General features: G+C 38.3%; 1 protein-coding gene across 1 annotated transcript in view; it reads left to right on the top strand.

The window, feature by feature from the left end:
• The window catches only part of SFMBT2 (Scm-like with four mbt domains 2), a 293,191-nt gene that overhangs the window by 132,977 nt on the left and 144,606 nt on the right, over positions 1-15,608 (top strand). Inside the window, exons 4-5 of the mRNA XM_006862794.1 lie at positions 7,374-7,462; positions 9,197-9,443. Of these exons, the coding sequence (XP_006862856.1) occupies positions 7,374-7,462; positions 9,197-9,443 (336 nt within the window). The remainder of the gene's footprint in view (positions 1-7,373; positions 7,463-9,196; positions 9,444-15,608) is intronic.

The raw sequence follows: 15,608 nt of genomic DNA, 5'->3' as shown, positions 1-15,608 counted from the left end.
AGGTTATTGAAAATACCATGGCTTGGGTCAGGTGCACCTTAGTCCTCAAGCTGACATCTTTGCTCTTCAACACTTTAAAAAGGTCTTGTACAGCAGATTTGCCTAATGCAATACGTCATTTGACTTCTTCTTCTTTTTTTTTTTTCATTTGATTTCTTGACTGCTGCTTCCGTGAGTATTGATAGTTGATCCAAGAAGAATGAAGTCCTTGACAACTTCAGTCTTTTCTCCGTTGTTTATATATGTAGGGATCCTTTAATTTATGTTTGAACTTGAAAATTTTGTAATGTGGTTCACTGTACATAGTTGTTGTTAAGTGCCGTCAAGTCGATTCCGACCCATCGCAACCTTGTATAGGGTTTCCAAGGAGCAGCTGGTGAGCTTGAACCACTGAGTTTGCACTTCAAACGACTTTGCAGTCTGCTGCATTAGCCCACAGAGCCACACCAGGACTCCACTGTACATTGTAGGAGTCATTAAATCATTTTATGATCTGTCCTTCTGTTTGTAGGTATAATTTAATTTGAGCCTTTTTAAAAAATTAATATACTGTTCCTGTTTTAAAGGCCTCCAAGGGAAAAAGCACTGTAGCTTTTTCTATTTAACAGTAACTATAAATGCTTCCTTTTATAATTCAAGATTCATTATTACATCTTCTTTTTTTTCCAACAATTTCAGTGCTAAAAAATCTTTTCCTGTTAAGTTGAGGAATGCTGCCCAACGTCTTGTTGTAAAGGCTCAGTTAGTTCTTTTGTGAGCTAGAAGAATTTCAGTGGGTTGAACACATTTATTTATCTCTTTTTCCTCCAGAAGGCCCATTACAGTGATAGTAAGGTAAGAGAATAAGAAAATTTGTAAATCAGCTACAGAAAGAATTGAAGGGGAAGTAGCACAGAAAAGAAATTTCAAAAATGTTCTGGCAGTCCAGCCTGGGTGCTGCTGAAGGATGGGTGTACATGCTGACATATTGTGGACCTGCTGTAATCCAGAACACACTAGTGGATTACAGTTAGGAGACTGCCTGAGAACCTCTAGAGGGTGAGGACTTGGAATATTAAGCGGGTTGGTATCTTGGTGGGATTGAAATCACAGGCTTTACTGGGATGTCTGTACAGTTCATGGACTTGATACCCCTGTGATACAACCAAGGATTGGAAGCCAGATGTTGATTCTTCTGGGTAATCTATGATGAAATTGACAGTACTGTTTGGGAAGAACCATGGGGGTTAGTTTGGAAGGTAGCTTCATAGAATGAGAATCATCGTAACACCCACTCTGAGGGAAACCTCTGTGCTCTACTACACCCTTTTGACCTCAGGCTTTTAGATATCTCAAGTCTAAGGATGATTTGTGATCAAAGATCACCAGACACTTTAGGAATGTCTTTAATATGAGAAAGACAGAGATAAAGAATAACACAACCTCCAGGAATCAGAGGGAATCCAGGGAATAAAGAAAGGTAATTGCTGTTTTTAGGTATAGTTGAGTTGGTTTCGACTCACATAGGGTTTTCTGAAAGATTTACAGGATCAGATCGCCTAATATTTCTCTGTCGATGTGGCTGGTGGATTTGAACTGCTTACTTTGTGGTCAATAGTCTGGTACTTATCCTACAATACCACCAGAGCTACTAAAAAGAGAAAACAAAGGGGGGCAGATACCTGCCTGAGTTAGCAGCTCTGGTGGAGTGCTTTAAGTCTATAGACCATCATGGGGCTTGGAATTCAACACTATTGGCAGCCTTCTCTCAAATTCTGAAGAAAATAGTCAGCATATTGCACCGTTTTTGGGGGGATCCTTTTTACAAATGATCCTAATATAGCTGTTGTGGGATTTTAGGGCCATCTTAGAATGTTTTTACAAAAAGTGTTTATGTGTTTTTCTTTTTCTGAAACTCACTCTCATGAAACTCACACTTCCTCTCTTCAGTGAAATGTGTTTCTTCACCCCAATGGGGCATTATTGGAATGCAACTCAGACCCTAAGGAAGATACAGTTGGATGTGTACATAATACTGTAATAGAATAGAATTTTGAAGCAACTGTTCACGAAAAGATTGTAAATAGATCTTGAATCAATAAGATTTTAAGTTTATGGCCATGTCTCTGTAAATTATAAAAACATGAGAAAATACCATCCAAGTTGTGAGTAAATTTTCCTTTACCTAAAATTACACATTATTTGATCATTTCTTTTCTCCCACAGAAGTTTATGTTAGATGTTGTAGTTAAGTGCATGCAGATACTAGCTTTTCTGACATTTAATATGTGGATCAGTGTTTCAGTTCAAATGAAAAAATGATGACTACAGGGTGAAGAACTGGTGTATGTATTTGTGGAGAATTATTGTTATGTTCATACTCCTCTGATTTTGAGTATCAGAGGAAAAATGTGTTTCTATAATAAACACTTTTTTATGTTTGTAGTTAGAAGTGAACAAATGGAGCAATGCAGATCAGTTTCTATTGCAATAGATTCTAGGGAATTATCAGACAACTTTTATAGTACTAGGATTTAAACGAACTGAATATTGGTTAAAATAAGTCCATAGACAAGGGATTGTAATTTGATGTGTGTAGCTTTTAACTTATGACAATATATGTTGACATAGATTTATCGTATGTTAAACAGTTTTGAGTTTTAAAAAATTAAATGTTGGCTTGAGATTTATTTTCTTTAAAAATTAGTAAAATTCATGAGAGCAATTTTCTATTTTTTAGCCTAAAATAGTTTGTGTGTCTTTATAGCCAAGATATATTTTCCATAGAGAGTATTTACCTGTAGCACGTAAAGACTGCCTCATCATCTTGTGCAAAAACACGTTAGTGGAAAGTTGGAGGACATTTATAAAGGTCGGGCTCTCAAGTTGTCAATCTTGGAGCCATCTCTTGGGTTCTTGTGCTTTAAAATTTTTACTTAAATGTTTGAACTTCAAGATTGGTGGTTCAAGCTCACCAGCTGCTCCTCAAAAACCCTATACAGGATCGCTGTGCTCGGAACCTACTCGAGGGCACTCAACAGTAACAACAACTATACAAGGTCTTCATAGGCTGCCTGCATGTTTTAAAATTTTTACTTAAATGTTATCTTGTATTATATACATGTTAGAAATGTTATCAATGACAAATTGAACCATTCATAGTGGATATAGGTAAAGATTCTGTTAAGCATAAAACCAACTATCACTTGACTGTGCTAATTGTCTTCTTTTGTTGTTGTTGTTGTTAAGTGCTGTTGAGTTGGTTCCAACCCATAGCGACCCTGTACAGGGTTTCCAAGGCTGTAAATCTTTACGGAAGCAGAAAGCCTCATCTTTCTTCCGTGGAGTCGCTGGTAGTTTCGAACTGCTGGCCTTAAGGTTTGCAGCCCGATTCGTAACCACTAAGCTACCAGAGCCCCTGTATTTGTATTTGCTGAGTACAATTGTGCATTTTGCCCTCTTTTTTAAACTGCTGTTTAGACAGTTATTTATGTGTTATATCTATCATGTCTACAGTTTAAATTACTGATTTATCTGTATGAAAAAACTTGTTCCATCTAAAAAGCTTTGGAGAGTTATTGTTTATAGGGGAAAGACTCCATGTGAGATTGAAGTCTTGTTGGCTCTGCCCCTTGTTTTCTCCATGAACTTGGATGAAAGTTGTTTAGGATCAGCCACCTCACAGAATGACTGGTGGCGGTGTTGGTGTGCCGGTGTTGGTGTGCCGTGGAGTTGGCTCTGACTCATAGTGACCCTGTACAGGGTTTCCAAGGCTGTAAATCTTTACGGGAGCAGAAACCCTCATCTTTCTCCTGCAGGACAGCTGGTAGTTTCAAACTGCTGACCTTGAGGTTAGCAGCCCGACTTGTAACCACTATGCTGCTACCAGAGCTCCTTCACAGAATGATTAGAAACACCAAACGCTTTAAAAGTGCATGAAAGATCCTTGTCAAGAATGAGACAAAACATTTAAATTATCTTGAAGGCTGACTTGTTAGTTTTTTTTTTTTTTTTTTACGTTTTTAATTGTGAACTGAGTGATAGTTTACATGGGAGAACATCAGTTTTATACCATTGTTTCATTGCAATGATTACAATATCCTCCATGCATCATCATTCAACAGTATTTGCTTCCATTCTCTGTGGGTTTTTTTTTTTTTTTGGTGGGGGGGATGTACACAAAAACACTCAGGAATATATAATAAGTTAAACCACCAAAGGGCACATTATGCAAGCCTGCCTCCTGACTGCCAGTACTCAGTCCCTCTCTTCCCATGAATCTAGAGTCCTCAGCTGGTCCCTCTCTCCATGTCCTCATCTCTGCCTCCATCTTTGGTGTCGCTGCTTTTCTGAATAGGGTCCTACATTCCGCTTGTGCTCTTCTCCCTTGATGGTCCTAGGGTCCTCTATTTCTGGACTGTAAGATTAACTACTCCCCGTTTTTGTTACAGAATTTCTACATTTACAGTTGTGACAATCGCAATCAGTCATGATAACAATTACTCACTATTGAATCATAAAAATCTTATCCCCCATCTCTTTAAACCAGACCCATCTTCCTCTGCACACTCTTAAGCTAAAATTCCTCTTGAAAACTTGTAAGCTAGTTACTTCGTGCCTTTATTGCCCCTTCATTTTGGGTAGCCAATGTCTAAGTTGCCCGTCCGTATCTACCCTGAATACAGAGGGGATGATAGCATTGATATTTGATGTGAAGACTCCTTCACTCTCATTTGGTATTTTGAGCATACATATAGGTCAAGTCCATCAAATTGTAGCAATTTACACTCATTTTCTTTATCAAAAAAAAAAAAAATTTTTTTTTAGTCTTTCTCTAGTTGAGTTCTGATTATCAACCCATCTGGGTTAGGTCAAATGAGTACTATCTGCAAGTTTGTTTGGGTGTTCTCTCCTCACTTCATATCAGCTGGATGCTTCACTCTCAGCTCTAGCCCTCTGTAGCTATGTCCTTGTATGTGGACTCAGGAGTCCTCAGGTCTCACCACACTTCAGACCAACCAGCCCTTTCTCTTCTCTCTCTCTCATCTCTAGATGAGTGGGAGTCTATGGAACGTGGTTGAACTCAGCCCATTTCTTCATTGCTGCCTTTCCCTGTCTTCTACTTAAACCAATGTGGTCTCCAGCAAGCTTACATGCCTGTTCATGTGTTCCCTTTGAGTTTCAGTCTTGGAGTGGGATTTGTCCTGAAGGGACTTGACTGCTTGGTAGGCCAATATTTTGGATCTTCTCAACCATTTCAGAAATGACATAAGGATGGTTTAGAAATGGTTGAAATCATTGAAAAATGCTTTGCTAATGATGGACAAGAACTCAGTTTTAGCCACAAATGTGTTTCCATTTGAGTATATATGTATAAAATAATGAAGATACTTTATAGCTAGTAGTATTAAGAGATGAATGGAAAAGTTGCTGTTAGCTATAAATAGGGTCGGGACTGGAACAATGTTTTAAATAGAAAGTTCAGCACTCCAACCTTGCTTTTCTGATTTCCATCCTTTTAAAGTTTTTTGTCTTAAATGTTATCTTGGATTATCTGAATGTTAGAAACGTTTTCAATGACGAATTGAATTGCTCATAGAGGATATAGATATAGATTCTGTTAACCATAGATGAACAATCTTATGATTGTTTGTGAGAGGTAAGGAGAATATTACATTCTCAGTGTAATGATTAAAATAGCAAGTTGTGCCACTGTTCCCCTCTCTATTGGCCAAAGTTTCAAATCTGGAATTAGGGATAATTGTAGTACTTTGTTAATTGCTTCATGTGTATAAGACATTATTATAATATTATTTCTTTTCTTTAATCCTTGCTGTTGTTACTGAGTATAGTTCAGTCAGTTCTGACTCATAGATACCATGCATAGGGTTTCCAAGGAGTGACTGGTAGCTTTGAACCACCAGCCTTGCAGTTAGCAGTCCAATACTTATCCTACAGCACCACACCAGGACCCCTCTTTGATGTTGTAAGCACCATTTTTATCTTTAAGAGACCAGCGTATAAGAGAAGTTGAGTAAATTACTCATACCGGCAGTCTCTGAAGGTATAGCCTACATTGGAACCCAGATCTGCCTCACTCCTTAACTGTATCTTTCCTATCAGATCATTACTGCCTTGTTTCCTTTGGTAATAGCCTGTAAACTTTAAGTTTGAGACAGCAGTAATTGCATTATGCCTTTGAAGAACCTAAGCAATATACAAGTCAGTTGAGCCTTACACCTTTAACAAAGGCTAAGTTTTGGAGGTTTTCTAGGAATGCTCACCTGCCTGCTGGCACTTCATATGATGTGAAGTGAAGGTCAGAGCCTCAATGTGGGTCGATGAGAATCTGAAACAAATATGCTGTTCTCACTTTGTTAAGTGCGGTAGAGTCAGTTCTGACTCATAGCGACCCTGTATGGGGTTTTGAGGAGCAGCTGGTGGGTTTGAACCACCGACCTTGTAATTAAGGTAGTAGCCCAATGCTTATCCTATAGCATCACACAAGGGCCCCAGTGGAGCTTTGGTGAGCTGTAATTTGGGAGATAGTCAGTCACATTGTTCTTGTTTGGGATTCTGAGCACTTGTAGGACTTTAGCCTGCCAGGTAGGACATTTCTTTTTCACAGGCTGTGTCAGGTGCACCCCTTTCTTGTTTGTGCTACTGTCACCCACACTGAGAGCCCTTACACTTTGTGCTTAGATGGCTGCATAAGCTTCTTAACTTTAGGCTCTAAATTCCATTCAAATCTTTCTACTATTCCCTGATCTGTTTCTGAAAGAATTTCTTGCTGACCACAGTTGTGTTGACTTTCTAAACTATCCACAATTTTATTATCTACCACTTAACAATACTTTCTAGTATTCCACAGTTCAAACTGTGTTGGTCTAGCTGATTGTACTATTTCCATTTCTCCCTCACATCACCCTCAGTAGTGTATGCTGTCCTCATCGCCCCCCCAGTCTGAAAAGCCCTTCTTTGCCTTCTCTACTTGCATAAATGTTTTATACAAATACTTCAGCGCCTGACTTTATTTTTCTACCTGAAAAACTTTATCTGGTTTTCCTAGCCCTCAGTGTTCTTTTTCTCCTTGAAACCTCTTGAATGGGTATGCTTTATAGTGTCTTCTATTTGTGTTGTTACTGTTGTTCATAAGAAACAAATTTCTAAATAAGCTGTATATATTTTCTTTAATCACCTTCGTGGCCACCAAATCTAGATACATGGTAGGTATTAAGCCACTAATTGTTGATAGATTTAATGGCTCTTATTTCAGAATTGAAAAAAAAAAAAAAAAAAGTCTATCATGTATACAGAAAAGTGCAATGATTGGAAATTTATTTGGTAGTTTACTGATGTGTTGAAGTGTATTTTTTTCTCTTTTGTCTCACCAGCAATCAAAGAGAAGTACACAGACTGGACAGAATTTCTTATACGTGATTTGACTGGTTCACGGACAGCACCCGCCAATTTACTGGAAGGTGTATGTATTAGTGTTATACAGCTATATATGTCTGAGACCTCACAGTTACATGAGCTCAAACTTAGCAGCATTTTTGCATATATCCTTCTTCAGAAAACATTAAAAAACATAGGTATTCATATGCAGCAGTTTAATTACCTGTTCTTTCCTGAATTACCCAGGTTACTGATTCGAACAGCGTTGAAGAGTATTCACCTGTGGTACAATCAGTAAATGGAAAACTTACTTCCATGCGAATGCAATTTAAAATAATAATAGGTTAGGGTGTTTTCCCACTATTCTATAAATGGAAGTCTCATTCCTATATTAGTCAATGTAAATAAGCTCTTGTAAAGATACTGCTTTGCACAGATGACAACCAAGCATATATGCATGTGCTCTGATATACTATCTTGGATTATTGTGGTAATTGATTCCAGTAATTATGCCATTTCAGATGGATAACCTAAAGATTTAAGTTTGGGTTAGCTAATAGTTGAGTTTGCTTACTTTATAAAAGCAAAAGGAGAAATGGTAGCTGTATTTAAATATGTTTATGAGAATTTAAAGATACTGAAGTAAAAACAGTTAAATTTGAAATTTTGATGGTTCTTTTTAAAATATGGTAAAACGTTTTTACTTACTGTATATAATAGAACAAGAAGAGCTATGCACTGTGTCAGAAATAATTCTTGATTTGCTAAATCTGTTTTAAGAATGCTCATGAAAAAGGGAAAAGAAAAGAATAACAAAGAATACAATATGAATTTTGACTATATCATTATTTTTTTAAGTTTAATCTTTCTCTTAGAAATGCATAAATGTATACATATAGAGAATACATACCTTAGATGTACATACATACTTTAGAATGCTACTGTGTAATGCATAGTAACTGGGTTTTGTTTGGGGCATGTTTTGCCTGCTGCTTTGTTTCTTGAATCTTACTGTCTACTATTTTTATTTTTTGATTAACAAATCAAAATGATGATTGTTCACCCTTATGTATGGGAAATTATTGTAATTTTTGTTTAAATTTAAAAAACAAACAAACATATTTGCCTACAAGACTGGTTGCACAAACACCTTTTTCATATGCTAACATATGCTAAAAACATTTTTCTTAGATGGGGCAATAATTGCATATTCTCTAAACCTGCTAACCATCCGGAGAAGTGCAGAAATAACTTTACATAATAGTTCAATTTAGCATATTATGAATGTGTATTAGACATGCCATCTCTATCTTTGCTTGCTCTACTCACATAATCAGAGTATGAGAGAGCCTTGATTATTATAGTAAAGTCCATCTTAAAATAAATGCCTGTTGAAGAACCATGCTGTACATTTTATACCCTCTTTTTAAATACATCTATTGGGGAAGTATACTTTTCACCATTCCATGTTTTCTAGCCCCAGGGAAATTTGGGTAGAACTCTTCTTAAAAACATACTAATTTCTAACAAATGTAATTTTATCTGGGGAGCGTGGTTGTTTGTGAGAAATTAGCACAAACTGTTATTTTCTATTTATGTGTGATTTTTGTTGTTGGGTACAGAATTGGGTAAAATGGAAGTGTGTGTGGGAGGGAGGGGGGGAATGACTGTTGAAAGGATGGGGGTGGAGGGAAACACCAGACTGTTTGCCAATAGCTTGGATGATAGTGTGAAAAAATATTATCTTCTGCTGTCATCTGTTTCCATGAGAACCTTAAAATAAAGTTTAAAATACGGAGTTTTGCTTCTGTTTAAACAGCCTCTGCGAGGGAAAGGCCCTATAGACCTCATTACAGTTGATTCCTTAATAGAACTTCAGGATTCTCAGAACCCTTTTCAGTACTGGATAGTTAGTGTGATTGAAAATGTTGGAGGAAGATTACGCCTTCGCTATGTGGGATTGGAGGACACTGAATCCTATGACCAGTGGTTGTTTTACTTGGATTACAGACTTCGACCTGTTGGTTGGTGTCAAGAGAATAAATACAGAATGGACCCACCTTCCGGTAAGGGTTGAAGCATTTGCTACTCTCAAGTTTTTTGGAAAAAAATGTAATATTTTCCTGCAGGTATTTCTGGAAAGTTTATTCACTCTGTTCTGTCTTTGGCTAACCTCTGAGTATGTAAATATTGAGTATTTTATTTAAAAATACTTTCTATAGGGAATAAAATCCAAGACCTCAGTCAATAGAGTCATAAGAAGAGAAAGTATTGTTGCAGGCCACAGGGAAGTTGATTCTAGTTCTTTTGGAATTACTGATTCAGTAGTGAAATATACAATAGGGTGGTATTTGAGGATATCATCCATTTTTTCTGTTGGGATCCCCATAGTCTTCCAAGTATGTTCCAAAGGAATCTTTCATCCATCCATCCACCCATCGAACTATTAGAACACTGAACTGTTCTGACCATCAAATAACACAGGAAAAAACAATTCTGGGCACACTGTAGATTTCATTTAGCTTTAAATGCACTATCACATGACTCTCCACAGGCTTAATTGGATAGAAGAGTGCATTATTATGCTTTCTGACATCCCTAACTGGGCAAGATCTCAGTGTTTGCAAAACAACCGTTTTTGAATGTTTACTATGTGCCTGGTGATTTTAAGTTAAGTCATTTGTTTGGGTTCCATAAAAATGCTGGGGGTTTGGTGTGAATATATTTTATTTTATAGTAGAGAAAATTGAAAATGGGGTTAAGTGGTTTGTCCAAGGTCACCTGGCTTCTGAGGGGATATGCTATAATTTAGAGCTACAGTATTAGACCTTGTTCACCCCACTTGCCCTACTGCCTCCTAGTTGTCTTTCCCTCCTTTTGATGGGAAGCCAATGAAAATGTTAGATTCTTACTGACTTCAAGATGCCAAGGCAGAAATTCTCATTTTCTTTTAGAAACTGCAAACCTTCCCTGTGGTCAACTTTGCAAATATATTTGGAGCAAACACTTAGCTCTTCATTTTACTGAAATTATTAGAGAACTTTCCTTCCAGACGAGTTGCCATTAGTAGCCATTTGTGCCATTAGTACACAAAGCTGAGGGGTTGTATTTTCCTTTTCTGTCATTCAAGGGCGTTAATTGAAAAAAGCTTTCTGGTTCTGTATCCCACATGTTTGCATTTGTGTTAAATTTGACAGTACTATATAGACTTGTAATGTGATATTTTATTAGTAGTATTGTTGTCAACATTTCAGCCAAGAAATCCATTTATACCCTCAGTAATTTGGGACTGTGATGACAAACGAAGGTCTTGTCAGTGTGTTGTGAGGGGGAAAAAAAATCTAAGCTTGCTTTTCTGATTTGGGATTCATAACCTAGCAAGAAAAACTCGTTTTGTTCAGAAAGTTGGGTATATAATTCTCAGCTCAACATCTTACTGTTTAATGCATTTTTGGAGAAACATACACTTGCTAGTATAAAAATGTGTGGTAAAGCATTGACTTGTTAGTACTCTCTTTGGTACTCTGTAATGTTTCTTTACTATGAATTTACTGGGTTCATACTCAAAAAAGCAAGACTATTAAGTGTCATGCTAGAAACTTAGGGAACATTTCTGTATGTCCTCTATAGCTATGTTTTATAGATAATTTGATAACTTTATAATATAAGCATAAATTGGCCTTACTTGTCTTAGGAATTTCCTGGACATGAGTTGTTCATGTTCACGGAAGAGTTAATGGGAGTCCTTAAAGACTTTAGAAGAGGTAGCAGTCTCATCATCAGTAAGTTTATTTTCCCAGCATTTAAAATTTTAGCAACAAATGTCACATACGGGGAGAAGAAAATGAAAGGCAAAAGGCCATTCCAAATTAGACTTTCAGGTTGTAAAATACAGTACTTGCAGGATGGAACCTGGAGTATGTTACCTCATTGAAGAAGAACAGTATCCCTGAGAGGCAACTGTTACCCAGGTTTTTACACATGGGAACAGAACCTGATACTTTAGATTTGTGTAAATTAATTTGAAGACCCCATGTGACTTGTAAGATCTATTTAGTGTAACACTGTTTACTTAACTGAAATATGCAAGGGCCTCAAAAAGTTCATGGAGAAATTCCATTATCTTTCTATTCTATTTTTCCACAAACGTTTTGAAGCCCCCTTCTATAGGTGGGAGTGAAATAGCAGTCTTGCATATAAAACATTAAGCTTATTTTTGTAGTCCTGGTGTGGCGCTGTGGGCTAATGCATCAGACTGCAAAGTTGTTTGAACTGCAAGTTTGGTGGTTCCAGCTCACCAGCTACTCCTTGGAAACCTTATACAGGGCTGCTATGGGTAGGAATTGATTCTACGGCACTTAACGACAACAACGAATACCATTAGGGAGCTCAGTGGCTTTGTATGATAAGCACTGAACTGAGAATAACAAGGTCAGCATTTCAAACCCACCAGCAGCTCTGTGGGAGAAAGGTGAAGCTTTCTGCTCCCGTAAAGATGTACAGCCTCAGAAGTCCTATACGTGGTCTCTGTGAATTGGAACAGACTTGATGGCCCTTAAAACCAATAACAACGAACACCATTACGTAAATGGAAAGTGTTAAGCATGCTTTAATAGTGAGTAGGGAGAAAGATGAGGCTTTCTGCTCCTGTAAAAAGATGTACAGCCTCGGAAACCCTATGCAGGGTCGCTATGAGTCAGAACTGACTCCATGGCATATAACCACCACCACCTAACTGAATAAAGGAACTCTGGTAGCGTAGTGGTTACGAATCGGGCTGCGAACCTTAAGGTCAGCGGTTCGAAACTACCAGCTGCTCCGCGGGAGAAAGATGAGGCTTTCTACTCCTGTAAAGATTTACACCCTCGGAAACCCTATACAGGGTCGCTATGGGTTGGAACCGACTCGATGGCACTTAACAACAACAACAACAACCTAACTGAATGGCTTTGTCTTATTCACAAGCTCTATCCTAAATGCCTAGAGCAATGCCTGACACATAGTAGATGCTCAGTAAATATTTACTGAACCAATTGACTGAACAGAAAGTTGAGTATGTCTGCAGAGAAGGAAGGAGCCAACTAAGGCTGTTTCATTATCCAGGAAGCCACGTAATCAATACCCAAAAGGAGCCAATTTTGAAGGGGTAGTACTCAGACTGAAGACACCACCTAAAATGTCTCCTGTACCCCTTTTATGTTTGGTGAGCTTTATGAAACAGAGTCAGAAAAAGCAGAGATATTCTTTGTCAGTCTGATCTCCTGTTTGGCACCGTGCATGACTCCTGGACATTTAAGATTACAGAACATGGTCTTTGGTGTCCAGGAGAAATGTTGTTCCTTTAAAAGGAGCTCACAAGTAGATCAAGCTTAAGAAACTTGGGAGTGTAGAAAGGACATGTATTATAGTCAGCTTCCAAATTCTGTACTTCTATCATTAGCTTCCGACTCGACAGCACGATGGCACTTAACAACAACAACAAGGTCATTAGCTTCAAGCAGCTCTGGGTAGCGTAGTGGTTACAAATTGGACTGCTAACCTCAAGGTTGGCAGTTCGAAACTACCAGCCATTCCACGGGAGGAAGATGAGGCTTTCTGCTCCCATAAAGATTTACAGCCTTGGAAACCTGGTGCAGGGTCACTGTGAGTCGGAACCGACTCCCCAGTACACAACAACAGCAATAATTAGCTTCAGAGCCTCTAACAAGGTACTGAACTCCCTTGAGCTTCACTTTCCTTATCTGTATAATGGGATGATTATACTTTTGCTGGTCTTTGAAGTGACCAGGCTGTGATAAAAATATCATGGTTATTATACTTTAATATTCTAGGAAGCTGTTTAAGCGTAGATCATTTAGAGAACACCAACTACTTTCATATTTCTGGATTTTTAGAAAGCAAGATAGACTGTTGTATGTTCTTATAGAAGCCAAGGAGATGAAGCTTTATGAAAAATTTATTCTTATTTCTGCGTTCTTTTCCTTCAAAATCCTTTTCTACCTTCTTGTTTTTTTTAAGATAGTTAGGAAGTTTCTGAATCTAACTTTAAGTCCTCCCTCTTCTTATTTCAAAAAGGGTTGTTGCTTTCCAATGTTGTTTTTGTTGTTAAGTGCCATGGAGTCTGTTCTGACCCATAACAACACTGTAGGTCTTCCAAGAAGTGGCTGGTGAGCTTGAACTGCTGATCTTGCAATTCAAACAGACTTTGCAGTCTAGCACATTAACTCAGTGCCACACCAGGACTCCTTTCCAATGTTTATTGTATCTTAAAAACCATATTGTGGTTTTGTTCTTAAGTGCTATCCAGTTGTTCTGACTCACAGAGATCACCTGTAGGGTTTCCAAGGAGCGACTGGTGGATTTGAACCACCAATCTTGTGGTTAGCAATCTGATGCTTATCCCACAGCGCATCACCAGGACTCCATAAAAACCATGTTGTTGTTGTTGAGTGCCGTGGAATCGGTTCCAACTCACAGTGACCCTGTATACGTTTTCCCAGGAGTAGCTGGTGAGTTTCAAACGCCAACCTTGAGGCTCACACTCACCTTGAGTGCTTATCCTACATGTTGTTGTGGATGTTGTTCAGTGCCATTAAGTCGGTTCCAACCCTTAGCCACCCTGTGTTAGGTTTCTGAGGAGCGGCTGGTGAGCTTGAACTGCTGACTCTGTGATTCAAACTGACTTTGTAATCCAGCGTATTAACCCACAGTGTCACGCCAGCACTCATAGACTAGCTTAATTTCATCACTGGTAAGAAACCATGTAGAAAAATAGGGAATGGCGATGGTTAGGAAAGGATGTAAAAGAGAGACTTAACCCTCCAGGCCTTTGTGTGGTTAGTGGCCTAAAGATGATTATTTTGTGCACCTCTGCTTCCTTTTGCATTTACTGTGAAATGGCCTGCCAGATACTACAATGGGAGATTGCTTTGTTTTCTTGTAGGCTTCTAGTTAAAGATGAACCAGGACACATTTTAATTGCTTATTACTTTCCCACAAACAGAAATTGACATGATGCACTCTATTAAATTACCTGCGGCACGATCATTTTAAGAAAATGCTTTATGTTCTTTTAATGGTGCTATTTATTGTCCATAAACTTTCCAATGTAACCAAAGTGCCTCTGTCTAATGAAATGGAATATTGTTCTCTGCTTATTGAAACCATTAGGTGTTTAAATTTTGCAGGTGGTTGAGCATACTGATAAAACTGCAGTTAATTTTCACCTTTTAAGAAATATGCCTTGGGGTTAAATTCCATTTTAGAATGTAGTATCTTTAGAAAATGGAGTTGTGGTGTAGTGCTGTGGGAATAATGCACTGGACACTCAAGGTCAGTTTGAACTGCAAAGTTGATGGTTCGGACTCACCAGCTGCTCCTCAGAGATCTTATACAAGGTTGTTATGAGTTAGAAATGACTTGAAGTCACTTAACAACAACAACAGTCTTTAGAAAGAAGACAACGACTCTTATTAAAGTTGTATGACAGGAGCAAAAGGCACCTGGAACCTTTGTAGCATTCACCTCTAATATGGTAAGAGGTAGGTGGTGTTGTGTGGACTAAAGAATCAGCTCTCTGGGGATGACTTGTCTGGTCCAGTCCTACTCAGCAGATCCTATTGGGATCTGCACATCACTTCCCTGAATTAGGATAATTTGAACCTAACCTTGGCCATGTTAGGATTTCTTTTCTACTGAATTTGAGTATAGGAGCCCCTGGACAAGTGCTCAACAACTAACTAAAAAGTTAATGGTTTGAACCAACTCAAAGGTGTCTCAGAAGAACAGTATGCTGAGATGCTTTCAAAAGGTCACAGCTTTGAAATCCCTTGGAAATGCTATTCTACTCTACACATATGTGGTCACCATGGATTGGAATTCACAATGGCAACTATTTTGGCCTTGAGTTGTTTTTTTAAAAACCATTCTTGTATACACTTCTTGGTGTTAGAGGCTCACTCTCCCACCCAGATAACCTATTTAATATCTAATTATTTATAATTAGAGACCCACAAGCGCAGCCCAAAGCCTTTCATTACAACCCTGTCGCCCCTGCTGCACTTCCGCCTCTTGACTGACGTGACATCAGAGGACGGAAATCTCACCTTTGAGCCAGACTTAAGGGCCATGGCACAAGGAGATTCGTGTTTAACAGCGACCACACAACTGCCACTCATCTGTCTGTCGTGCTGTGGTGGTTTGAATTGCTGTGATTCTGAGGGCTATGCCAC

The sequence above is a fragment of the Chrysochloris asiatica genome, unplaced genomic scaffold (assembly GCF_000296735.1).
Source record: "Chrysochloris asiatica unplaced genomic scaffold, ChrAsi1.0 scaffold00050, whole genome shotgun sequence".
NCBI classification, from domain to species: Eukaryota; Metazoa; Chordata; class Mammalia; order Afrosoricida; family Chrysochloridae; genus Chrysochloris; species Chrysochloris asiatica.
This window is presented reverse-complemented; position numbering and strand designations above follow the sequence as displayed.